Source organism: Micromys minutus, assembly GCF_963924665.1.
Source record: "Micromys minutus genome assembly, chromosome: 6".
Taxonomy (NCBI): Eukaryota; Metazoa; Chordata; class Mammalia; order Rodentia; family Muridae; genus Micromys; species Micromys minutus.
In genome coordinates, this window is record NC_137975.1 from 18,543,627 (window position 1) to 18,570,088 (window position 26,462).

Consider the following 26,462-nt stretch of genomic DNA (forward strand, 5'->3'; position numbering starts at 1 on the left):
GGGAGAGAAAGGCAGGAATCTGGCACCGGAGTAGAGAAAAGGGCAGTGATGGGGGAATTCCCCCAAGGGATATCTTTAAAAAAACGGGAGCTTAAAATAGCTGTTCATCTTTAAATGACAAGAAATGACCCTTTGATCACTAGTGTTCTTAAGAAGAATCCTTCCTATTAAGCATATAAGTAGATGCACAGACTTAAAGGAAGAAACATCAAATGGAAGAATAATTGTAGACTTTTAAAATGGGAAGTTAAGTACACTGTGAGAAAAAACGCCTTCTTTAACATGGTGATTTTTCATGAGATCAAACCTACAATATTATAAGGACCTTGGGGTTGGACAGACAAATGTCTCAGTGGTTTAGGTGCACATACTGCTCTTGCAGAGAATCTGAGGTTGGTCCCAAACACGCAGGTCAAGTGGCTTCAAGTCTCTTCTAATTCTCTAAGAAATTCAATGCCCCCTTCTGACTTCTTTGAGCAAAGCATTCAATTGCACATAACACCTCCTTGTAGCAATCACACACACACACACACACACAAATCTCAAACAATAAAATAATGTTCTGTCACATGTCTACAAGTCTTTTTGAGGGCCGACATGCTGAAGACACTTTTTTAGATGAAGTTGATTCTTCAACTATATAATTATTTGTCATTCTACAAAATCTGTAGCCAATGTTAAGGACAGTGTGAAACATCTATACAACAGCAACACACGCACCAATGTATCAGGAATACACACACATACGCTACTTCTTGAATCAATTCTACAGGCTAAAGGCTGGAGAATCCTTTTTTTTTTTTTTTTTTTAAGCTAACCTTTTAACAACAAAACCTTTAAATCAACAAAGAACCTAGACATTCCGGACAGAGAAAACAGATTTTGTCTATTAACACTCCACTGACTGCTAACCCATGCTCATTCTTGCATACACCCAGTTGGTTCTGCATCACGAATCCTTCCAGTTGCTAGAGGCTGTGGTCCAGATTGAACATGTACTTATGGAAAGAAAGCCCAGGAAGTCTACACTGCACTGTGATGCAGGGCTTCACATTCAGGTGGATGGGGGACAGATCTCTATGTCAGCCACAACCAAAGACCACAAAGAGAACCTGGGAAGAGAACCTGGGTTCTGGCATTTAGTTTTGAGTGACTATGTGGATTTTAGAGCTCTGGGACTGTGGGTGGCAGGAAGTTGGGGTGGGACACTGGCGATGATGGGTGTACTCATGTTTCTACTTGGTACAGTTTGAACAAGAATGGTTCCCCCAAAGGCTCACATTGAACACTTAGTCCCCAGCTGGTGGCACTGTCTGGGAAGGTTGTGGGAAGTTTATGGGGTGGCACCTCCTTGGAGTCAGTGGGCCACTACTGAGTGGGCTGGCTTTTGAGGCTTTATAGTCAACTCCTACTTCCTGCTCAGTCTCACACTCATCAATGCAGATGCAGTGTGAGCAGCTTCCTGAGCCTGCTGCCATGCCTTCTTCACCATGAAGGAGCGATCCCCTCTTCAACTCTAAGCCAAAATAGTCTCCTTTAAGTTGCTTCAGTCGCGGTATTTTATCATAGCCATAGAAAGTAAGTGAGGCATTATCCTTTTATGTGAAGAAATGTGTTGTAACTCTGGGGAGCTGGACAAAGGGACACAGATTTGAAAGTATTGTATTCACAGTGACGGGCATTTCACTGTGACTAGACTTATAAAGATGATTAAAAGTGAAATATAAACATAATAAAACATTTCATTTATATCTATGTTATAGATGTTTTAACATGCACATTACAAGTTTTTTCAGTGAGGCTAATATATAATAAATGATATAAACACTTTTATTTATCCAATCTATATTAGATAAATATATTTCATACTTATATAACTTATAACTTTATTTATTATTTATATAACTATAATAATATATGAATAATATATTACAATTTTTCTAATATATGCTAGATAAGTTATAATATAACATATTATATCTGTGTTATCTGTAATGACTATTTGATTTTAGGCTCCACATGCATGCTGACTGGGTTTAGTTATTGATTCTGCTGGTGTAGAGGTTGAGTATGAGACATTACGGCAACTCTAACACTCAGCGATACACAAATGTTTGTCCTCAGCAGTCCCTCCAGTCCTGCCCCACACCTCCTCCTCCTCCTCCTCCTCCTCCTCCTCCTCCTCCTCCTCCTCCTCCTCCTCCTCCTCCTCCTCCTTTTTCTATCTCTTTTCTCCCATTCCATTTACTTTCTGCCTTATACTTCATGGTTTTCTTTTGCATAAATACATAAGCATATACCTGCTCATATGAGTTGCCCTCCATTCTTGAACAGGTAGCCAACTCTATTTTTACTAGATACTTGGTTTCCACTTAAAAACCCCTATTAGGAATATGTCAGCTCACAGAGGTTGTCCTCATTCGCTTTTCACAACTACATAGGAATATACTGTGCAGAAACAATATTTAGCCAGCCTGACTTTCATCAACAGGCAATTATGTTAAATCCAATATTGTACACTCATAAATAACTCATAAGTGACACAGTGGGGTGGACCAGGTGACTCACAGGATAAAGGAACTTGACCAGAGGCCTGATGACCTAAATTGAATACCCAGGACCCACATTAAGGAGGAGAGAACATTAAGACAGTCATATCCCAAACCTTCTTATGCCAGCTATGGCATGGGTTCCCCTCCACAAACACACTTCATACACAACTTAATATAAAACCTTTTTATTCTCTACATTGAATAGTAGCCTTACAGATGTACACTTCATACTGGAATCATCTGGGAGCTTTCTGGAGACAGGTTGTCCAAACCTGAGGCAAACAAATGGGTGACGTTGTTGGGTAGCAGGAAGTCCCCTGAAGAAGTTCGCCCATGTGCACAGCTCCCGGCAACAGAATAGGTCTGCTTCCCCATGACCGTGACAACAAAGGTGCTGTGACATCATCTGGCTTTCACGAGTTAGTGGGTGAGATATGGTACCGTGGTAGCGTTTTATTCAAGAGGTCTAACCTGATGACAGAGCTTGACTACCTTCTCCCCTTCTCGGGCTACATTCTTTATCACTGTGATACATTTTCTTTGTTCCCCTCTTTGCTATTTTAGTCTCCTCGGGGTGCTTTTTTTACTATTATTATTTACTTGTTTGTTTGATTGCTATCTGTCTGTGTGCACAGGCAAACACACATGTATGGAAGCCAGCAGACAGCTTCAGGACTTATTTGAATGTATGCCTTTTCATTGGCCTAAGGTGGGTCACCTCACCTGTTTTTTTGTTTTTTGTTTTTGTTTTTTTTTTTTTTTTTTTTTTTTTTTTTTTTGAGGATCATGAGGACACAAAGTCTGGTCTTCCTGCTTTTATGGCAAGCGCAATGAAAACTGAACCATCTCTACAGCCCCTGATTTCCAATTTCTAATGTTTCCCCATCATGTCCTTCATTACAGGTTATCTTCTTGGCTTTGTATACATCTTCAGGGGAAAGTCTCAGTTTTACATGAAATGTATCCGTTTACAGTGAATTGCTTTTTGAGTCATGGGTAGACAGTCTTTCACTAGACTAACACTAAAGAAAAACTAATGTTCACCTTCTTCCAGAGCTTGAGAGGTTTTTTTTTTGGGGGGGGGGGTCATTTTTGTTTTTGTTTTGTTTTAGTTTTTTGTTTGTTTTTTGTTTTTAATGTTTATACAACTACCGTGTTTAAGTTTTATTCCTGACAGCAATAGAATTCTTGATGGTGGGATGTGAGGATGGCTCAGGTGAGACAGTGCCGTGGATCAGCAGCACTGCAGCGAGGCAAGCCGGGAAGGAGCTTCTCGGTCATGCTCACCCTGGATGAGGGTGGAGGGGGCAGGGACAGGCAGACCCTCAAGTTTACTGCTCAGCCATGCTAGCCAACTCTGTGAGTTCCAGGGTCAGTGAGAGACCTTGTCTCAAAAATTAACATGGGGAGTAATTAAAGAAGACAGAAGATACCAGATATCCTCCTTTGTCATTTGCACAAACATACACATGTATAAAGCACACTCTCTCTGTCTTTCTCTCTGTCTCTCTGTCTGTCTGTCTGTCTTTCTCTCTCTCACACACACATGCTCACACACACTCACACAGACACACACATACACACACATTATTTCCTGATGGTTGAGCATTTTCTCTTATATGCACTAACTCTTGGAGTAGGTATCTCTGGTTGGGGGGATACTGAATCAGAGCTTTATGCAGTCTACATGGGCTCCCCTTTTACCCTCATCCTCTTTCTTCTGCTTCATACCTGTCTCTAATTTCCTCTCTCACTCTGCAGATGGGAAGCTAGAACCCGAATAACAAGCCTAATTGGGTTAGGAGCCACAGCAGGACGATACTTTGACAGCCCATTCTTTATTAGAGGGTGTGTGCTCATATCCACATACTAGGCTTCATTGTGAAGAACAGACACCAGTGACCATGGTAAATCCATTCTCATGTCTCACTTCCCCATTCTTAGCACCATCTGAGTCTGTGAGAAATGTTAACCAGGGGTTTAATTTCTCTACAGAGGGCTTTAAATTAATTAGGGGTTCACATGCTAACAAAGAGCCTGATACATCCATAAATCAATCTGGTGTCTGAGGGCTGCTCAGAGAGGATGTCTATTCATGGAGACCTCATGTCCAGCATCCCTGTCGGGCTCCCAACAAAAGGGTGCAGGTGTGGAATAGGCCACTGTGACCAGGAAGCACCAATAATTGTCTTGTGTCACTTAAGCCACAGCAGGTAATCAGCCAAATCAAAGTCCTGGGTGCCCAGCCAGTAAAATCCAAGTCACCATGAAGACCGCAGTGTATCATTTTAACCCCAATCAGCGAAGAGCCCTAACACTGTGATTTGTTTCATACCAAGCCTCAGAATTACAAGGACATTGATCAAAACGATTCCCTTTTGTTAGGAACAGAAAGTAACAGATGGAACCACCTTTTTAATGTGCTGAACAGTAATAGAATAAAATAAAGTATGAAATCGCCAATGGCTTTTATTGAATATGTTTGCATTCATGTTTGCACACACATCGACTGCACTGTTTGCAAAGACTGCTATTCACGACCCTTTCACTGAACACAGTACTTGGACTTTTGACTGCACTCTGGAACTGCAGGACAATGACTCCCAAGTTTTAAACATTTCCACGTTGGCAACCGTTTTGTTTCTCTTGAATCCTTTTGTGGTAAAACACCTGAGGAACAAAGGAGCTATGGATTTGCCTTTAAAGGGTTTTGTATTTTATCACATCTAAATGTGTGTAATACAACCATGAATGAATACGCATGCATCAACAAAATCCTTTAAAGCATTTAAATTATGCCTTAAATGTGAGGCTGGGACTCTTTACAAGGGCTCTCTCTCCAGTAAAAATCTCTTTGTTCACTGACGGTTTGTAAGCTCAACCCTGTGTCCCTAAGTTGGGGTTCTGAAATCTACATGCTGTAGATAATTATACGTAAGCCTGTATAAGTAATGTTGCCTAATTGGCTCCTTGAGATGAAGATGAGGTACCACAGCACCTCAGAAGCAATTCATCACAGGAACAGTTAAGAAACCCATAACTTTAAAATCGGACAAGAAAATGTGCTGGTGTAAATACAACTCTTCAAAATTTATGATGTTTTTCAACCAAACAATTCAAGGAACAGATGATTTTCGCTTGGAAAGAAACAGAAGGAACACCTTGAGAATTTGAATGACACAGGAGACTTTTTTCTTCCTTGCATGCGACATCAGAGGCTTCCCCCGGGAGCCGGCACTCTGCACCCCCACAGACAAGACCATTCGGTTGGGCTCATAATGATTCAGGCCCTGCAGGATTCATTGCCATAGCAAAGCACGCAAAGGAAATGAAGACAATAACTGTGTGCCAGGGAACAGGGGACTGAATCACACCCTTGATCCTGGAAGCAACTGAATCAAACTGGAAGACGAACGTGGGAGGGGCTGTCAGAACTCGTTACCCACAGCATTCATTTGTGGCATCTCCCAGACTCACTTCACACAGGTGCTCTCAGAATGTGTGCCTGCACCAGTGCCAGCCACGCTGAATGCAAAAGAGAGAAAGCCCTTTCTGATGCATCGCCCCCAACTCTTCATAGCTGTCTTCTTTTCCCGTCTGCTTTCACACAGCGAGTTCTATAGGAGAGGGGCGCTTCATCTTTGAAGTCTCTACTTGGACATTATGTCATTTGTAGTTGACATTTCCTTCCTTGGCAGAGGTAGTCAGAGATATTCCCAATAGAAACATAAGAGTGGTGTCAAAAAAAAAAAAAAATGCCCCATGGGCTGGGGAAGATGGTTATGGGCTCACAAGGCTCTCACAGATGACCTAAGCTTGGTACCCAGCATCCATGTTAAGCAGCACAGGTGCCTATAAGTACAGGTGTGATACATCTTCTTGGCCTCTGCAGGTACTCACACTCATCTGCACACACACACATACACACTCACACACACAGACACATGGGAACAAGGACATACATGCACATACATAATGGTAAAAGAAATATATTCTAAACAGGCTTGAGAGCTGCCTTGATAATGCTGATATTTATAACCTGACATGAGTCTGGCAGCCAAGATATACAAAGTGGAAGGAAGACTCATCCTCCACTGGCTGTTCACTGACTCTATAAGACCATCGAGGACCATGTGCACTCTAATACACATACATACTAAAATGAATAAATAGGAAAATATTTTAAGTGGCTGGGTGTGGTGTGGTGGTGCATTCTTATAATCCCAGTGCTGATGAGGCAGAGTCCAGCAGATCCCTGGGCCTTCCTGAACAACCAATCTAGATCAGCCTGCATGGTGAGCTCTGGGCCAGTAAGAGATCCTATTTAAAACAACAACAACAACAGAAAGGCAATGTCTGAGGAATGAAAACTGATACTTTGTTTCTGGGATACATATATAAAGATGAACAAAGACAGAGACAGAGATTGAGAGAATGATTGATTGATCGATTGATTGACTGGTTGATTGATTGATTGGACTTGTTCTTCTCCATTGGCAGCCCATACACTGTTTGATGGATACAGAAGAGGAGCCTCATGGGGAGATGAGTTTTTGGCATTGTTTGTGGGTTGTGAGGCTTCCTGCCACTCCACTCATGTCAGAGGCCTCAGGGACCACAATAATGAAGCATTCCTTCCTTTCCATCCAGGGTGGGCCAGAGGGGCCCTCTTGAGGGGCAAATGTCTAGTCCTGATCCAGCAGTCTACAGCAGTTATCAGAAACTTCTCACTTCTATAGCATGAAAGCTGCTTGGGTATCTGACTGGCTTTTCAGGTGATAGATCCTTGCTTCCTGGTTAGCAGTCAACAGACACCAGGAAAGCAAAATGCTAAAAGTGGGGCCCCCAACATCATACACAAATATCCTGGTGTCCACAGAGCCAAAGAAGAAAACTCTCATCTAGCAGGGACCAAGTGTGTAAAGCAACGTGGTCAGCAATCACTAAAATAATAGGAGATGTTAAGATTGCCAAGGAGAGGGATTGAAGGTGGTCAAGACTCAAATGCTCCCATGAATGGCTATGGTCACAGTTCAACAAAATCCTAAATCCCTAAGAGTGAGGAAAAGGGCGCCTTAGCACAGAAATGAAGATGTAACTAGAAACAAAGTGAAAACACAATATTAAAAAAAAATCCACTTCTTGAAACACAAAGGCCAAGAAATGTGTGATGAGCAGAAGAGGGAGGAGAGGAAAGAAGGGTGAACTAGAAGGTAGAGTACTAGAAAACCGGCAAACAGGAACTGGAGAGATGGCTCTGCGGCAAGGAGCATCGGCTGCTCTTCCCGAGGACCCCAGACCACTCCCTGAACCTACACATGCCTCACCGCCACCTGTAGCTCCTATCCATGGGTTCTAAAACAATCTCTGGCTTCTTCAGGCACCCACAGACATGGACACATATTCACAGGCACGGAGGCATGCAGACAGATGTATAGACGAACAAGTGTAAAAGAGAAAAAGCACTTAAAGAAAAAGTGTACAGTGTGAATGTCAGAAGCACATAAGTAGAACTGGAAGTGACCACTTGTGACACTGGATAAATGGGACACTGCGGATTCCAGTAACACAAGCTGGACACTGAGAGGAAACTCTGAATGATTCATGGTGCCAGTGACACGTGGCATCCACATACCACTGAGAACAGTGAGTATAGAAGGGCAGGTGCCTGGAGCAGGGGGAGTGAGATGTGAGAGGAGAGCAGTACAAACCTGCAGGTGGGCTGGCTCAATAAAGCTGGACCTCTGATTGAAGAATGACAAGTATTTTTCATACTATCCCAGTGAGAAAGGGAATTTTGCTAATGAACTTTGTTTCTCTTACCAAACGAACAGTAAACATGGCTCTGGAGGCCTTGCCCTTCCCCCATTCCCTCTGCCATGCTAAAGTGTTAGATTATATTCCTAAGGCTAGCTCAAAGGTCTATTTTCTTACTTGGCCACTTCTTCCTCCTAAGGTTGACCTTCAAGATTTGAATAGGTCACCACCAAGGTGCAGCCACCAAAGTATTGAACACTAGCAATCAAAAGTTCCCTTTTGACTGCCCTGATTAATATGCCCAATTAAAAGAAAGCAACTCATCCTAACACTAAACCCCTAAACCCTTAAAGGGATTCCATTTTTCTGAATAAACTGCCATTTGCCTATGGGCCATGTTTGTCTCTTCTCTATACAGAAGCAGTCTTTTCTTGCTCCCAGGCACTTCCTCCACTCCCTTGTTCCTCCCCCCATCCTCTTTTTCCTCCAATCCCTTTCCCTTTTCCCTACCGCCCCCCCCCCCATCTTCTTTGTTTATTTCCTGTCCATTGGTCCCACTGTGGCAAATCTCCTTTGTGCTGAGAACTTGGTCTTGGTGTGTCTTATGCTGGCTCATGTCCTTTTGCAATGGAAAGTGGTGATGTAGTGGGTAGAGAGGATCTACAATGACTGTGTTCATGTAAGAAATTACCAAAGACTCTACGCTAAAATCTACTAAGTTGAAGGCCATAGACGTTAATTTACTTGGCTATAGCAATCACAGCTATACTACAACATCGAGGTGTATAAGGAAAGCACAACAAAATGTAACATGACACTGGGGGATAATGACACTTACCTGTCATCCCAGCACCTGAGGAGTAAAGGCAGAAACAGGAGTTCAAGGCTAGCCCTCAATAAATAGAGAGGTCTGTACTAGCCTAGGCTATATGATCCTGAGAAAGAAATGAGAGAAGGGAAGAAAGGGGAAAGAAAGAAAGGATGGACAGGCAAAAGGAAGGAAGGAGGGAGGGAGGGAGGGAGGGAGGGAGGAAGGAAGGAAGGAAGGAAGGAAGGAAGGAAGGAAGGAAGGAAGGAAGGACACAGAGAGAATCCTAGAACAGCAGTAAGAAGAGCTTGAATTAATATATTAAGCCTCAGTGTTTTCAAAATATTTTGACAATTGAAGTGAAAATAACAACACTGTGTGACCTGTTTCTAAATGTATGTGGAAAAAAATCAAAACATTTACATTATAAATGGGGGAGGGGGGAGACAGAAGAATAAAATTTCTCCAGGGCTTTCTGATTATAGATGAGCTATGTTGTTGATTTAGTTTAATGCTTATATTATGTTAATTGGGTCACCAAAACTGGCTGAGAATCCCCTTGTAAGATGCTGAGGGTGCCTGTCTCCAGTTGGTTCTGATTGGTAAATAAAGTTGCTGTCGGCCAATGTCTGAGCAAAGAGACAGCGGCAGGACTTAAGGATTCCAGGACAAGGAGACTGGGAGAGGAAGGGTTTTAGAACTGCTATGTCTGAGAGGTTCAGAAGAGAGAGCACAGCAGTCATGTAAGAGCTGAGGAAGAGGAGTGGCCCCAGGCCCTGCCTCCCTGAATGGGTCTAGGGAGCAAAGATGGAATATAGATTTTAGTAAGTAATAACTCAGGCGTGTCTGAGGGAAGGTGTTAGCCACATGTAGGGTTGAGAGTAGCACATCCATTGAGCTGTTTAAAGCATACTAAAATACAAGGCTGTGTGTGTGTGTGTGTGTGTGTGTGTGTGTGTGTGTGTATCCATCTGTCCGTCTGTCCATCTGTCTGTCTTTTGTTCAGTAACCCAGAATCCAGAATTGAGCAGGTAGCGAGGAACAAGCACTGGTGTTGAGCAGGATTAATTGGCAACTGCAACAGAGCTATGTGTGTGAGATTATAACTTGAGAAGACACTAAAAAAGACATCCAGACAAACACACTCAAAGAACACTATAAATAAACCACAAGTGATCCTAAGAGCTGTTTCAAAACACCCACAGGATAGAAGTAGGGAAGATGATGGAATGCAAGACAGACGGGAGGGAACAGAACAGAGGACACATAAGCTATGAGACACCAGTAGCTCGGCTGAGAGCAAACGACCTCTAAACACCAATTGAAATCTATGCTTTCGGCCCGGAGAGGAGCCTCAGTGGTTCAGAAAGCACTTGCTACTCTGGCTGAAGCATCCGTACTGGGTAACACACAAACTGCCTGTAACTCCAGTTCCAACACCCTTCTCTGGCCTCAGAAGACTCCTACACATACACAAAGATATATGCATAAATAAAACTAAAATCTGAAATGTATAGTGGATTTTAGAAAACGATCTGGCTGTGTGGCACCTAGAGAAAACTCAAAGTGTTAACGGTATGGGTGGGTTTAAAGTAGGAATATAAGAAAAGGATTATCAATACCACCTTGACCCAGGGAAAGTTAGAGGGCATCCACTAACAACCAACACAGAGACCTTGAGAACAGAAAAGGGGGGAGACAGAGAAAACAACATAGATGCCTCTGAGCAACTTAATTCATTAATACAATCATTCACAGTTGTGCCTATTTCCCTGCAAATGGAACAACTCTCCCCTTCTTCCCCCATTCATTCCTTTGCTGCTGGACACCTAACAGCTGCTGTGCACTGAAGTAACGGAAGGGAAGGCGGCCAGGAATTATGGCTGCTGTGTCATTTGGATGCATTCCAGTCTTTGGTGAAGAGGGAAATTTTCCAATCAAATTGTTAATTATCTTTAAAAGGGTGGTTTCTTTAACATACCAATACTTTTGAATAAAATTAATGGTACTGAGGATGCCCCTACGTATAAACTGAATTTGTGATTATAGTTGCTACAGAATTCATTGCTTTCAAATAAGAATTTTGAATTAATATACATATATAGCCACCTGCATACACATATATATACACCAATACATATATAATGCATATGTATTATACATGTATGGATACATAGGTACACACAAACACACACACACACACACACACACACACACACACACACACACTAGTGTTCCCAGTATAAACTTAGATTAAAATGAAACCTAAACATGGCTCTGTCTCTGCCAGTTGTATAGTAGATTCCTCCCAGACTGAAACATTCCATCTCCCAAGAAATTTTCCTAAGACATAAACAACTCAAAATAGCTTCAGGAAGTTTCTGAAATCGATCAGATTCACTAGGCCTGTCCCTTCAATAGAATACAATAAAGGTCTGAAAGCTCTTTTCAGAAAAGCTAGACTTCAAAGGCTCAGAGATCACTTCAATGTCCCTGGATGGAGTTTAAGCCAACTGACTCACTTAGAATGTATGTTCTCCATCCTGTTAGGCTGCCTGTAGGCTCTGTGGTGTACTCCGGGCTCCCAGCCTTTGTGTGCTGTCACCTCTGTTGAAGTAAGTTTTGGTCACACAAGGTTACCTGTACATATTCCTACAAAGCATCCCATAAAAGACTTTGGTGATATCCATACCTTGGCATGTGTGCTCTCTGCCTAATGTGTGTGTGTGTGTGTGTGTGTGTGTGTGTGTGTGTGTGTGTGTGTGTGTGTGTGTGTTGTGTTCTGTTGTTTCACCCCAGGAAAAAAGTGTGATACCACACTTCCCCCTAAATCAACGAAACTAGCATTAACTCTGATGGAAATGGCCTGAAGACAGATACTGTAGATTTGAGCTTGGTATCTCATTTAGGGATGCAAGCTTCATTTATACACTATCAAGCAACAAAGAACAGGGTTGGCAAATACAATGTTGGAACACAAATCAAATGAATTTTTATCAAATTGAAAACAGTGGTTTTGGAAGGGACCTGCTTTTCTTCCAGAGGTGGGGAGGCTAGTTCCTGCTCTCCCTGCTGTCTCTGGCCTCTGCCTATCAAGCCTGTTTGTTCCCGTATCTCTAGAAAAGATAATGGAATAAAAGTCCCAGGCTTCTGAAAATATTTAGGACATGAAGGAGACTACGGGGAATGATCAAAACATGCTTGAGATGCCCAGGTATGGGAGAGCTAAGAGCAGGCCATGGTGCTGCCATGACTTTCCATGCCCGGTCTAGTGGAACAGCATCCAGAGACTGTGAGAAGAGAGCTTCTAAGACCTGAGCCAGATCTCGTGGTGGCATGTGCCTAACCCACACAGGTCCACAGAACCATGAATGTCATGGAAAGTGAACTCAAAAGAGGACCACAACTCACAGTGCAGGAACAGAACCTATTTAGTATAGTTAGCTGGCAGCCTTAAATAAAGAAATGTCAACATTTTCTTTAGGATCTAAGATTTGGGATTAAAACAAAAGTAAAAGCCAATGCCCAAAATACGAAAGAAAGCCCTGATACTAGAGAGAGAGATTGCTCCTGCCCCGGTCATCTAAAAACTCAATACTATTTCTAGTAAGCCGTGGAACATTTCTTCAGAGAACTGGGCATCTGACTCTACTACTGTGTGGAAAATAGAGAGACTTGGGGTGTGATGCAGTCAAGAAAACAACAAACTCAGGAGACCCACACTGCCTGATTTTCAGTCTTTCTAGGCAGTCACAGCAATCAAACAGTCCAGTATTTTCAAGGGAGAAAGAAATAGATCAAAGAGACAAAATTCAAAGTCAGGGCTAGAGAGATGGCTCAGCTAGCCTGAGTGCTTGCTGCTTTTGCAGAGGAACTTATGACTCATAATTACCTGTAACTCAGTGCAAGGGACAGACATACACACATGCATACACACACACACATACACACACACATACACATACATACATACATACATACAATCACACACATACACACACAAGTAAAATATTTTTAAGTAATTTTAAAAGCCAAAGTTAGGTACAGATTTGTATGTATAGAGGGGAAATCTAAATATAAATTTATAGCAAATTTTGGCAAGAAGATTTAAAGGAAGATATTTTGACTGTCACATGTGAGTACTGACACTGTTTAAAGTGCGTGTTAACCTGTCACAGACAACATTTAAGCATCTGTGGATAACTGACGTAAGCACATCCTTTTCCATGTAGAGGAAAAGACAACATAATGTTTATAAACATAAAATAGGCAAAGTTCTTCAAGTATAGAAACTACTAATGTTAAATAAAACTATCAATATTAAAATGTTTGCAGTAATCCAAAGGTAGGATTCTTTAAAAGGAATGGACACATGAAAGGGTGAAAGGTAACTGGTCACACGTATTGTGTGTATTTAAGACATGTGCTTTAAAAACATCAATAGATACAACTGGACAAAGAGGAAAAGCAGTTGTCACTCTTTAAAACAGGCAAAGCAACCTACCAGACATGGAAGTGCATATCAAGTGGATTGTAAGCAGGCCTCGTCTTTATCATAAAGGAAAGAAGAGGCAAATCCCGGGGAACTGCCATCACACGAGTGACAACAGCTATAGTGGCAACTGTCTTCAACGTTGGCAAGAGAACAGTCACCAGGATTTTCAATGGCTACAGTTATTACTGGTGCCATGTATGCTATAGTGCATGTTTGGGGAAGTCCATGATCTCCTTATACAATGTGGGGTCTGGGGATAAACTCAAGTTGTCACAATTGGGGGTAAACACCTCATCTGGTAAACCCTTTTGAGACTGCCACTCACACCTTTAAACTTAGGTTCTGCATTTAAAATAAAATGGTATTTTTCTATGCGTCTGGAGTATAATGATTTCCAGTTGTATCAGTTTTCCTGCACATGTCATTAGTTCATTTTTCACCACAGCTGAAAGAACACTGTGTGTCTGGAGCACACTTTCTTTATCTGTCTACCTGATGGACACCTAGACTGGTTCCATTCCCACATGACTATACATAAAGCAGCAATAAGCCTGGATGTGCAAATACCCATGTACTGAGTTGACTTGAGTTGACTTAAGTGTCCTTTGGATACCCAGAGTGTGAGACTGGGCAGGTGTGGTATTGGCCCCTTGAGGATCTTCTCCACTGACTGAGAGAGCGGCCGTACAAACTGACGTTCTCTTCAGAAGTGAATACGTGCTCCTCCACTCCCGCACCAAGTACACATTTTTGGGGTGAATCTTCAGAGCTAAAAAGATTTCTCAGTGGTCAGGAATATTTGTTTTTCTTGAGAAAGGCCTAGGATGCACTTTCCAGCAGCAGAAAGTGCAGATGTTCACTCAGACTTTTATGGTTTTCCAACTTTCTTGCATAACCGTGCTCAAAGATACTTCTCTGTGGCTGCCTCAAATTGTCTGAAAATTTGTGCATTTTCTCTGTGATTTGACTCCTAGCACAACAGTGTGATCTGCCTTCCCCAAACTAGGTCAGCACCTTTCTGGTCTCCTGTGCATTTCAGATACATACAGCATCTAGGCTGTAGACCCAGATTCTTATATCTCACATCAAGAGAAGCAAGGGACCAGTGACTCTAACAAACTTCTTCCTCTCCTTGGTGGATGACTAGTCACTTAGCTCTCATGGAATCAAATGGAAGCAGCTTTTGGGGGATGCACACAAAAACTCCAGTATCTTTTTATAGAGAACAAAATCTTCTGCTGAAATTTTACACACCTGCCACTGTCTTGTCAGAATAGGGGCAAAGTAAGAATGGTATGTCAATTTCTTCTCAGAGATCACAACAGCAGTAACTTCACACACACACAGGCTCCCTGGGTACCCAGACAGTTGCCTTGGATGTTACAGTGGCACCCCAGCAGATACTTGGGCAAAGAAAATGGTCTATAAAATGAACTTTAGATGCACCAAAAATTACATATTGATTTGGGGGGGGGGGCGATGACCATTCAGAAAAACAAAGAAGCATCAGTTTTTCTAGGAAGTCAAGCTGGAAAGGACAGGAAACACCCAAAGGTTCTTTCTGTAAAGCATGTTGTCTACCCCGAGTAACAGAGAGGGCTGAGTTAGATTCAATTGTCTTCATATAAAAGTCTAAGTTTGTGCATTTACAAACTTGGCCTGACCATTTAAATGCAGATTCTCTACCATTTGAGTATTTGAGTGTTATTTCAAATCTGGACTTGGGGTCTGCCCATCTGTATGTGTCTCTCTGACCTTCCGCGGCAAGGCTATCTAAACTGGAATGAATCCATCACTGACAAAGGCATGATCATGGAGTTGGCTACAAGCAAACATCAGGCTTTGCTGGTGCTGAGTGGTTTGGGAGCCAGAGCTCTCAGGACAGGAGAATCACAGGAAGGGAGAAGAGCCAAAACTCACCATGGCCCCTTGGCTTGTCCTTTGGGCAACTTCTCTCTGCAGCCTGGCCACAGCCAGCTTCTCCCTGGAGAGACAAAAGCATGTGATCACGTGACTCCTCTCAGGGCTGAGATACCCTCAAATGGCTGGGAAGTGTTTCTTGAGTTCTCCAAAGGAGCCCCACCCTTTACTTCCCTCCTTTGCCCCACCATACTTAATATTAAATATTTAAAGTAATTGGACACTGGGGCATCATTTATGCCCAGCATCACAACCCTGGCTCTTTTGTATTGGAATTGATGATAGAGAAATTCATACTGAATACTAGATTAAGCAGTGTCCCACTAACCTCATTTGCATACATCTTTGTCACTTTCATTTCTGAGGCTATTTTATTAGTGCTTCAGTATTGACTTTACTTATAGATTTTTAATTGTTTGTGCTTTTCCCTCTATAAGCAAGCTGAGTTTTAAAAGCAAACAAAACATAACTCTATACCATTCTTGAAATGTTGCCTGTTCTATGAGTCTGAGAGCTGTTCATTCCATATAGAATATATGTGTGTGTGTATTCGAGCATATGTATATGTTATATCATTAGAATATATATTGTATATTATATTTTCTTCTTTTACATAGAAAGAGGAGGAAACTCGGGATGAAAGTGGCTAAGGGAACAACTGAGCTCTGAGTTGAAATAAGACAGGATCAAGTGTTGGGTTTCCTTACATCAAGGTCTAAACTAAAGACTCTGCATATTATTCTTCAAGGTCTAAGAAATTATTAAAAGTGAAGATTATTAAAGCCAGATCATGAGTCAGCGAGATGGCCCAGAAAGTAAAGGTACCTGCTCTGGAAATCTGAGGGTCTGAAATTGAACCCCTGAAAGCCAGTCTCTGGCCTCCACGTAAACATGCACACATAATAAATAAATTTATGTTAAATCAGGTTTAGTGTTTGGACTTCATAATGGAATTCATTTCATATTCCTCATGACTAATGACACGTCCAACATAAAGAGAACTCACTCACGTGTTAAGAATGCTTGTGATGATGCATGCATTTTGAACAGCTTTCCTGTTTGTTAAGAAGTGAACAGAGGATGGAGAGGTAATTAACATCTACCCAGCTCCCAGTCTCAGTGATGACTGCCCTCGAACCCCTCTCCTCCTAGTGAGGGGAAGTGTTTGAAGGGTACTTTATCCCTCTTCCACAGCAGCTGTGATCACTCATGGTGGGGGGAGGGAAGGGTGCCTCATCCCCAGGCTGGTGGGAGAATTTCTTGCTTCCAATGGCTGTGAGGACACCTGACCATCAAAACCAAAGAAACAAAAGCAACTTTCTAGGCTAAGTGGGTCAATGAAGTACCTGCCTTGCAAGCAGGGGGATCTGCACTGGAATTCCACAGCACACAGGAGAAGCCAGTGAGGTGCCCTGTACCCCAGCGGCCATCCACTGCCCTGCCTCCAGCATGCTGCAGTGTAAACCGGCTTGTGTTTTCTAGTTCTTACCCAGAAAACCCCCATTTTGCTCCAGCCTTCCCTGGCCTCTGACTATTATAATTTTCTTTCCCCTCCTCTACAGTGATCTCTGGGGGCGGGGAGGGGGGTCCCACTGTGGCCCAGTACTCCACTGACAGTCACTCTCTGTGCTGTGACCAGTTTGAATTTCTGTACTGACCAGCACTTCCTGCACCGGTAACCTTGTCTGATGTAGTCTGAGAGCTGTACTGACTTTAGAAAGGAATCAAAATGGGGAGGCAGGAGCTGGTGGGGAGTAGACCTGCACAAGTCAGGGGAGGAACTGGACAGTGAATATGATAAACTACTTTGAAGGCACCTATGAAATGCTTAAATAGTTAATTATGACGTTGCTTTTAAAAGGAAGCCTCTGACAATCAGCTCCTAAGAATCCAATCCAGAATAATGTCCCCACAGAAGGAACCCATGGTGCAGGGCTGGGGAGATGGCCAGTGGATAATGCACTTGCTGGGCAAGCATGAGGAGCTGAGTTCAAATCTCTAGCATTGTTATACACAGACCTGGAACTCCAGTTCCATAGGAGACAGAGGCAGGAAGATGCCTGGGGCTTGCTGGCTGATGTCGTAGATCCAAGTTCAGGGACAGACCCAAGTTCAGTGGCAGACAGTAATAGAATAGGACAGGGGACATCCTTTTTGATTTTAAGTAAATACAGAAAAGAAAGAAGGCTTCGTCAAAATAACCTATGTGTTTGTAGGTCCTTAGAAGCACTCATATGTTAAAGCAACCTTTGCTGAAATCAGAGGTTGTGTCTCCATATGTAGGTAAATTATCAACTCTAGGAATAAAGGAAAATTACTTCAGACAGGTAAAGTTAGAATTCATATTTTGCCTTGAATGGTGTGCTATTCTAATTAGTTAATGCATTAATGTAGAATTTAATGAAAGATTAGAATGGTGAGTACCAAAAAGATGACTGCCACAGGAATGCTAAATCCTGTTCTCTCCATGAAGAAAATGTCACAATTAGACACAGAAAGGGACCAAGCTGCAGAAGAGGTGGCAGTGCCTGTGCTGTGCCATCCTTTTCCTGTACACTGACATTTGTGGGATCAACCAGGGTGCCAGAAACAAACAGCCCAGTCTCTTTCATTAATAATCTGATTTGCCGTAGACATCCTGGCACACGGTGCCTTCCGAACTGTGGTTCCAAAATGGCTGTGAAGCCAGTTAGGACCGGCTTGTTTTTCATGCTAATTGAAGGTTCCTACACACAGTTTTGTTTAAAAAAAACCATAATAAATAAATAAACAAACAGACAAAGACGGCTTGCCTTTCAAGCTCCCCAAAGCAAATGTACACTCCGTTTTTCATCTGAAGGGTTTTTAGTTCTCCTGCCAACAAGGGACAGTGGCAATTTCATGACGCTTCCCCATTTTGTTCTGCTGCAAAATCGGGAGCTCATTATGAAGCTGGTACTTAGTTTATGATTACAAAACCAACGCCTGGGGATATGTGATCAAAAGCCAGGGATCCTTATCTCCAGAACTGGGACAAAGCACAATATCAAAAATACACAACAAATCAGACAGCACACCCACTTCCCTTTCAGTTAAGCGAAACAAAACGGAATGTGTAACTCAGGAAGAAATAGATCCTGTCTTCTTAACACACTTTAAACCTAAATGGAGAATTAGTGTCAGGCTGCTAAAGCCCTTTAATATAACCCCTGGGGGGATGGTACGGTGGGTCAGAGTGCTTGCTATGCAAGCATGGGGAGCTGTGTTCCAATCTGTAACATCCATATAAAAGCTAGGCATGGTCACACATGTTCCTGTCGCACCAGTGCAGAGAAGAGAGAAATCATGGGGCTTGCAGGCCACCAGCCTGTCTCTAGGTTCACTGAAGGACCCAGGGTAACAAGAATAAGGTCAGGGATAGAGGACGGTTTCCACAGCCTAACATAGTGATAATGTGAGCCGTGAGTCTTCAGAACACCACTGAAAGATTTGCAAGAAAGCCCAGGCAAGGATGCATACACCCCCACACACCCAACGAAACCACTGATATCTATAAACATTTGAAAACACCACAAGGATCCTGGGTTGACAAAATGTTTCCCAAAGAGAAGCCACCCAAAAATAGGGGGCTGTGTTCAGGGTGTAAGGAGTGGAGAACACATTTGGGGTTCCACAGGGCCTTCTGGTGTACCAGAGTTGATTCCAGAATTCTCTAGAAACAATTCACTAGTCATTAGCTGCTTTAAAAGGGCTCCACGGTTCCTACACACTCTGGGCAGGAAGAATAGGTACGGAGACTCTGTGCCAAATTAATCAATAAAAATTACAATTATATTGTACACTAGATAGACATGTAATAGATGTAAGCAGAGATTTTTTTAAGGCTTGTTTTTATTTGAATATCTGTTTGTGGGTATGTAGATGCTCATGCAGATATTGACAGAAGCCATGTCATAGGCCATTTGGATCTGGAATGACAAGCTGTCATGAGTCTCCGATGGGAGTACCAGGAGCTGGGCTCCGGAGCTCTGTAAAGCAGCACAAGTTCCCAGCCCCAATCCTCTTTAGGACCAGTAAGATGTGATTTTTTAAAGAAAAATTAAATAAATAAAATGAGTTGCACTGTTTTATCCCTTAGCAAATAACATTCACGCTTGGCTCTAAGGACAAGGAGTCGCAGACCCCCATCTTTGCTTCTGTAATGCTGTGATGTCACATGGGGTAGTCTCTGGCAAACCACTGCCACAGCATTGCTCCATAAAAACTTTAACCCCCATATATTCTCAGAATGGTCCAAGAGCCCCAAGGCCTTCTGAACACTAACAGGAAGTAATGCCCATATGAACCATGTGATGTGTGTGCAGGCGGGGCAAATGCCTTTTCTGTCATTAGTCAAAAGCTTAAACATGAGCATTATAACTTTTCCCTAACGTTATAGAACATAGATGTAGATATACACGCCTTTAGTTAAAATCATCACTCATGCCTGTGTATGTGAATCTATGTGCATATGTATCTGTCTTTGTGTGCATGTATCCTGTATGTTTGAGCATTTAAACCTGTGAGGTGTGTGCCTGTATATGTGTGTGTACTCAGTGTATGTGGGTGCATTCAATATTTGTGTCTGTGTGCATATTCAATGTGAATGTGTAAATCTATCCAGTGTGTGTGTGTGTGTGTGTGTGTATGTGGGGTGTGTGTGTGTGTGTGTGTATGTGTGTATGTGGTGTGTGGGGGGGGCGTGGGTGGTGTGGATGGTGTGGTGTGTGTGTGTGTGGTGTTTTCGGGGGGTGTGTTCAGCATGTTTGCATGCTCTTAAACATGGTCAACCTCAGCTATGACTCTTCAGATATCCTACAAGCTATTCTTACATTTTTCCTTTTCATACATGATTGCTCTGTTGGCATTACTTCTACCCTTTCCTTACCATCACCAACTCCTCCTGTGCAACACAGGAAGAAAGTCCCCCGAACATTACAGTCTATTCCTATAGCCTTGGGTTGCTTCCCAGCTCTGGAAGGTAAGAATTCTATTGGTGAAGACACCGCATCCTTCAGGTCGAGGAATTTGAAGAATTGAGCTGGAACTGGTTTGGAAACCTTCGTATTGAGGACTAGCTCTCATACTTCTCAAAGGTGCTTTGTAAGCTGCCAAGAGACAGAAAACAACTAGTAGTCTTGTGCAGCCCACAAAACACAGCAATGACCCTTCTAGCAAGACACCAATGGGACAACAGTGGTACTTTACTTACTCTTTGAGATATGGTCCCTCACTAAAGCTGAGGATTTAGCAGGTACACTGGGATTGTGATGACCACTGACTTGGCCCACTATGAGATGAGGTGACAAGTGCCCAGTACAACACCTGGATTTTTATGACAGCCCTTGAAACTGAATTCAGATCTTTTGGCTTGCAAGGCAACATTTAAGAGATTCCTCCCACAGGCTGGAAAAACATATACATCCCCCCTTTCTTAGCAGTTTAAATACCATTCTATCCAAAACATGAAATACCACTGAATTAATGTAAAATCAAACTTATTAGCATTGGTGCTTTCATTACCACCACACCAGTGAGCAGTGCCTCTGTGAGAATTAGTAGGAATCTCCACAGATGCTAAGCATTATTAACATGAACTAAACAAGAACAATTAATAGATTTTATCAAGAGGACAGTGAGGCTGGGAAAATGGCTCACATAGTAAAGTGCAAACCCAGACGCTGTTAGAGCTAAATATAGTGGTATGCATTTGTAAACCCTGTGCTGGGGATATAAAGTAAGGTGAACACTTAGGACTCACTGGTCTAGCTTGCTTCAGGAATTACAGGCAAGTGAGAGAGCCTGTCTCAAAACACCAAGGTGGAAAATCACCTGGGGTTGACGCCCCCCCACACACACACACATACACACACCACTACCAACACTACCACTACCACCACCAGTACCACCAAATTCCAAATGCCAATGTGCCCTACAGTGTAGAAGGAAAATGTAAATTTTATTCCACCCATGCACACATGCTCAGTCGTGGGCTTTGTTTCAATCAACACTTCTTCCTAATTTCCCCATGAAGATACTGCCAAATGCCTAGAGGGAAATTAGATAAATGATTGTTTTCATCTGTGCCTTGAGGCAGGGTGTTATGCTCTAAAATCTTGGGGGGCGCAGGGGGAAATAGTTCAATTCATCATCAGCCAGCCCTGCTTCTAGCAGGGTCCCAAGAATAGAAGACCCAAGAATAGGAGCCCGGTGGCGATCTGGTATGTGTGCAAAGAGAACAGGTTTGCTCTCCCGAGGAGTCCAAGAACCATTATCCCCACACACAGACATCCTGGGGAGTCACCCGCTGCAGAGGGCAGGACAATGCCAAGAGGCAGGAGCACCTGTCGCTAGGGCAGATGGGAAGACCAGTGCCTGCTTTCCCTCAGTCAAGGCTAAATTAATTAGCCTTTTCCCAGTGTTTCATCTCATTATGTGTCTCTCCAGATATGGAAGGAAAGAACAAATCTGAAATAAACTTTTATAAAGCATAGCACAGAGTAAAGAAAATTCTACACCTACCTTTACATTTCTTACATCCTGAATTCTTTTTTTTTAAGCACCATAAATTACTTTTGATTCCATGTTGGGAGAGTGTATTTACATTTATTATTCATAAAAGCCAATGAACCGAGAGTTATTAAAAATCTGAAGACTTTTACTAACATTTTGTACCAGTCACTGAGTAACTCAACAGGTTGATTTCAACATACTGATTTCAGGAGCTAACAAGAATCTAAAGGCATTATGTTTGCTAGTAAGGTTATAGCTTCCATTCTTCCCAAATCAAGAGATGTTTCCTCCGAAAGAGTTTTCTGTTTTGGAATGCATAGATAAATTAAAATAAGAAACAGGAATCTATAATTTCGTGGCTTGCCTTTTAACTGTAACAAATATGGCAAGAGTTCGTTGGAGCTGGTGAGATAGCTCTTGGGTACATGAGGAACTGAGTTTGATCTCTAAAACCCACCAAAACAAAACTGGCTATGGGAACCCATACTTTTAAACACTAGCCCTGGAGACACAGAGATAGGTAGATACCTGGAGCTCACTTGCCAGCCAGCAAAGCCAACTCTGTAAGCCACAAGCCAGTGAGAGACCAGTTTAAAAAAAAAAAAGACAAGGTAGATCATGCCTAAAAAATGATAGCTCCTCTAGCTTCCATGTGTACACACACACACACACACACACACACACACACACACACACACACACACCTCCTTATCTCATATAGTCAGTCATTCTCAAAACTGTTCTTACATTCCCAAGAACTCAGATGCAAATAAAACCTACACTTCCATTGATTAACTCATTCACCCAGTTCTCCACTAAATTATCTATATCAGCACTCTGTTTACCCACTTCTCCTCCTTCAAAAGCTATGAGATGCTAGACAGTTAGAGCTACAAGCTTTACACGTGCAGGGCACAACACCCACATAAAAGCTGCCTTTTGTCCTCCTCCTGTGGGGAGGGGAGGGCGGAAACATGAGGATCCTGAAGCTCTTGTCAATAAGTCCAGCCAAATCAATGAGCTCCAGTTTCCGATAGAGATCCTGTTTCAAAAGAAGTGTGTGTGTGTGTGTGTGTGTGTGTGTGTGTGTGTGTGTTGGGATGGGGTGTAAAATGTAATCAAAGAAGATTCACAATATTGACTGTTGACATCTGGGCTTCCCACATAAATTCCTGTGTACACATGTGCACACGTCAGTGACACACACACACACACACACACACATTCACACACAGACACACACACACACATATAAGCCCCAAAATAAAGAAGTTAACCCTATGCCTCAAAGTTCAACAACTGTGCCAATGTGAGCCTACAAAAAGTACATTGTACATCCTAGGCAGCACCAGCATGCTGGATGGTCGCTTTGTAAGGATACAGTTCATTTGTCCCTCTGTATATTCTCCTTTTCTTTTCATGTGGATCTATTATCTTTCCCTAGACTAACATGTACATTTTATGCTGAAGTGTTTGATAACTTTAAATGGGCCTCCTGTAACACAGTAACACATAAAGAACAGGAGCATTACTAGTATCTTCTCTCCCTATCTCTTTCTGGGGCAGAGTGCAAATCTCTTACCAATGAGTCTCAAAAACGCATTCAAGAGAAAACCAACCACATACTTGGGATACAAGTTACTTTACTAATTGTTTTACTGATCTCTCTTGAGTACAGACTCTGGCCAATGGCCTCAAGTAGAGATCCCCGAGATATACAAGTTTATGAAACATTGGAAAACAAATTAATTTCTTAAATTAACATTTACTTCTGAAAATGCTATTTGTAGACAAGAGCTTCATGTTTAAATATTTGTTTTTAAAAAATCCTGGAATTCCCTACATTCTCCAGCATCTTCTTCCTTTTTGATATTGAAATTCTATTCAAAAGAAATCAAGTAAAGTTAATAAGATTGTGTCCCATGATGCTCAGTCACCTTCCCCCAATTCTGACGATATGCAGATTGATGGGTTGTATGTAGCTGAATAAAGAATGGGACTTCTTGAGGAAAACACATGGTGTCTCCTCACACATGAAAACAGCCCTTATGTGACAACTAATTGAGTTCGCCATGGCTTTCAACTTTTCAATAGCCTTGAAATTTCATTCTGGCTCTGTTTTGATTGAAGGCGCTGAGGTGGTGTCTATGCAAAGACTCAAACCATCTGTGTAGCCTCAGGACAAGGAGGCTTGTGAGTTTTGAAATGAAAAGGCTTCAGGACATTGACTGAAATTCTGATGGACAGTAACAAGAGTCTGTACACAAAGTTCCCTTCTCCCGCAGAGAGAGCCATGGTCTCAGACTGAATTCTTAGCAGAATGGTCATGTTTAGGCAAGACTTGGAACACGGTGAATTCAGTGCGTGGGTACACTGCCTACTGATATGTTGGTACGGAAAGATGCAATGAAGACTAAAAGTCTATTACATGCCCTGCAGCATCCTGCCCCAGAAAGATACAGTGTAACCATGAATAGTCAGTGTCATGGACAGAAAAATTCCATCCAAACTATCAGTTCTTATTTGAAGTCCTAACCAAGGCTTCAAAGTCGATCCTTTAAAAGATAGGGAATGAAGGTTTTCTGAGCTGATCACATTAAAATAAAGTCTTTAGAATGAATCCTAATCAACCAAGAATCTAGTCCTTACAAAGCAGAGATATTTTGTCACTCAGAAAAAAGTGCCATGGTAAGAAGTGTGTGTGCACTGAGTATTGACTCCTGATCAGAAGAAGTCTTTTAGAAAAGCCCAATCTCCCTTTGAACATCAAGGTTGCAGCACACCCGAACCAACCAGGCACGTGTTACAACACAATCATAGTCATGGAAAATAGATGTTTCTTAATCTGAATGACTCAATACAATGAGACGGCACTACTTAACCTAAAAGCAACTAAGGTGAGCCAAACACCATGGATAAATTTTCACAGGTGCATGCAACCTTAGCCCTGGAAACATCTAGAACTTCTGCTAGTGTGTGTGTGGGGAGGGTCGCATGCGTGTATGTGGGTATGACTATATACAAAGGCCTTACCAGATTATATTTGAGATAAAGTCTCTGATTGGCTTGTAACCTGCCTACTAGGCTAGAGTAGTCAGCCAGGGTGTTCCATGGACTCACCTGTCTACCTGCCCAGAGTTGGATTACAGCTGTACACCAATATACCTGCACACCAGCGTACCTGCTTTTTACACAGCTTCTGAGGATTGAACTCTGATGCTCAAGAAGCAAGTGCTTTTGCCTCCACAGCACGTCATTTACTAAGACTTCTATGAGCTTTGGTGCATGAAAAGATACGTTTGTTCTCCACTTACTAGGAACATACAGATTTGGTCTTCTGAAGTAAGATGGCTTGTGATTACATGTGTGTGATGTCGGGAGGCATTTCCGGATGGTGAGGGGTTTGAGTAGATGACTTCTGGTCTCTAAAATGTTCTGCCTAGAGGCAGTTCCCACAATAGAACCTCACTAATCTCAGATGCTTACCAAAAGGAATCATTCGTACTTAAGAACTGTAAGATCTCTCTCTCTCTCTCTCTCTCTCTCTCTTTCTCTCTCTCTCTCTCTCTCTGTGTGTGTGTGTGTGTGTGTGCACATAAATGTGTTTTACGTAAATGGAATGGAGATGCATTTGTGCAAGAGTGCATGTGCACACAGGTACACATATGTATGTATGGAGGCCAGAGATCAACCTTGGTCTTGGACTGGAGTTGGGACAGAAATGTGTCACGAATAACAGAAGAACCATCATACATACTGAGCTGAGTGGACAATAACTAAAGTCCCCTGATTTCCAGTCACTGGGATGAGAGGGCCGTTGGTTAACGGGACACAGGCACCTCTCTTTATTAGTGCACTTTTGTGACTCAGTGGTCTTCACTGCTCCTAGATTTGTGCCAATAACTACATGAAAGGGTTTCTCCTTCTGTTTCAAGACAGGTCTTATGTAGCCCATTTGCTCATGTGTGAGTTTTTACACTGCATCATTTTACCAACGTGTGTTCTGCATCCTTGCCTTTAGTGGACTCCGGATTGCCACTTGGACCTATTGCAATGCTGAGTTCCCTCAATCTCTAAGGAAGGATATTGTGGGTCAACTGAGAACAAGCTTATAAAATAATGATACCATAAAAAAGATCTAAAGACATCTTACACAGGGACACTGATACTTAAAGAAGAAGGAAGAAATGAGCAAAGAGAATAAACATCTTGATGATCAAAACATGAGTGATTATGACAAAAAACAACTGACCGGGCAAAAGTCATCACACGGAATCAAACCCACTATGTTTCTAGAGATAATCATTGTTTGGAGGAAAGTATACAGAAATACGAGAATCCACCCATCAATGTGTTAAATATCTCATCCATAAACTTATCTCATAGGAGTTGATACTTT

General features: G+C 42.3%; 1 protein-coding gene across 1 annotated transcript in view; it reads right to left on the reverse strand.

Moving 5' to 3' along the window:
* NCKAP5 (NCK associated protein 5) overlaps positions 1 to 26,462 on the reverse strand; it is a gene marked incomplete at both ends in the record, with an annotated part of 755,695 nt that overhangs the window by 511,263 nt on the left and 217,970 nt on the right. The window contains one exon of the mRNA XM_080918408.1: positions 15,533 to 15,596. Within this exon, the coding sequence (XP_080774534.1) occupies positions 15,533 to 15,596 (64 nt within the window). The remainder of the gene's footprint in view (positions 1 to 15,532; positions 15,597 to 26,462) is intronic.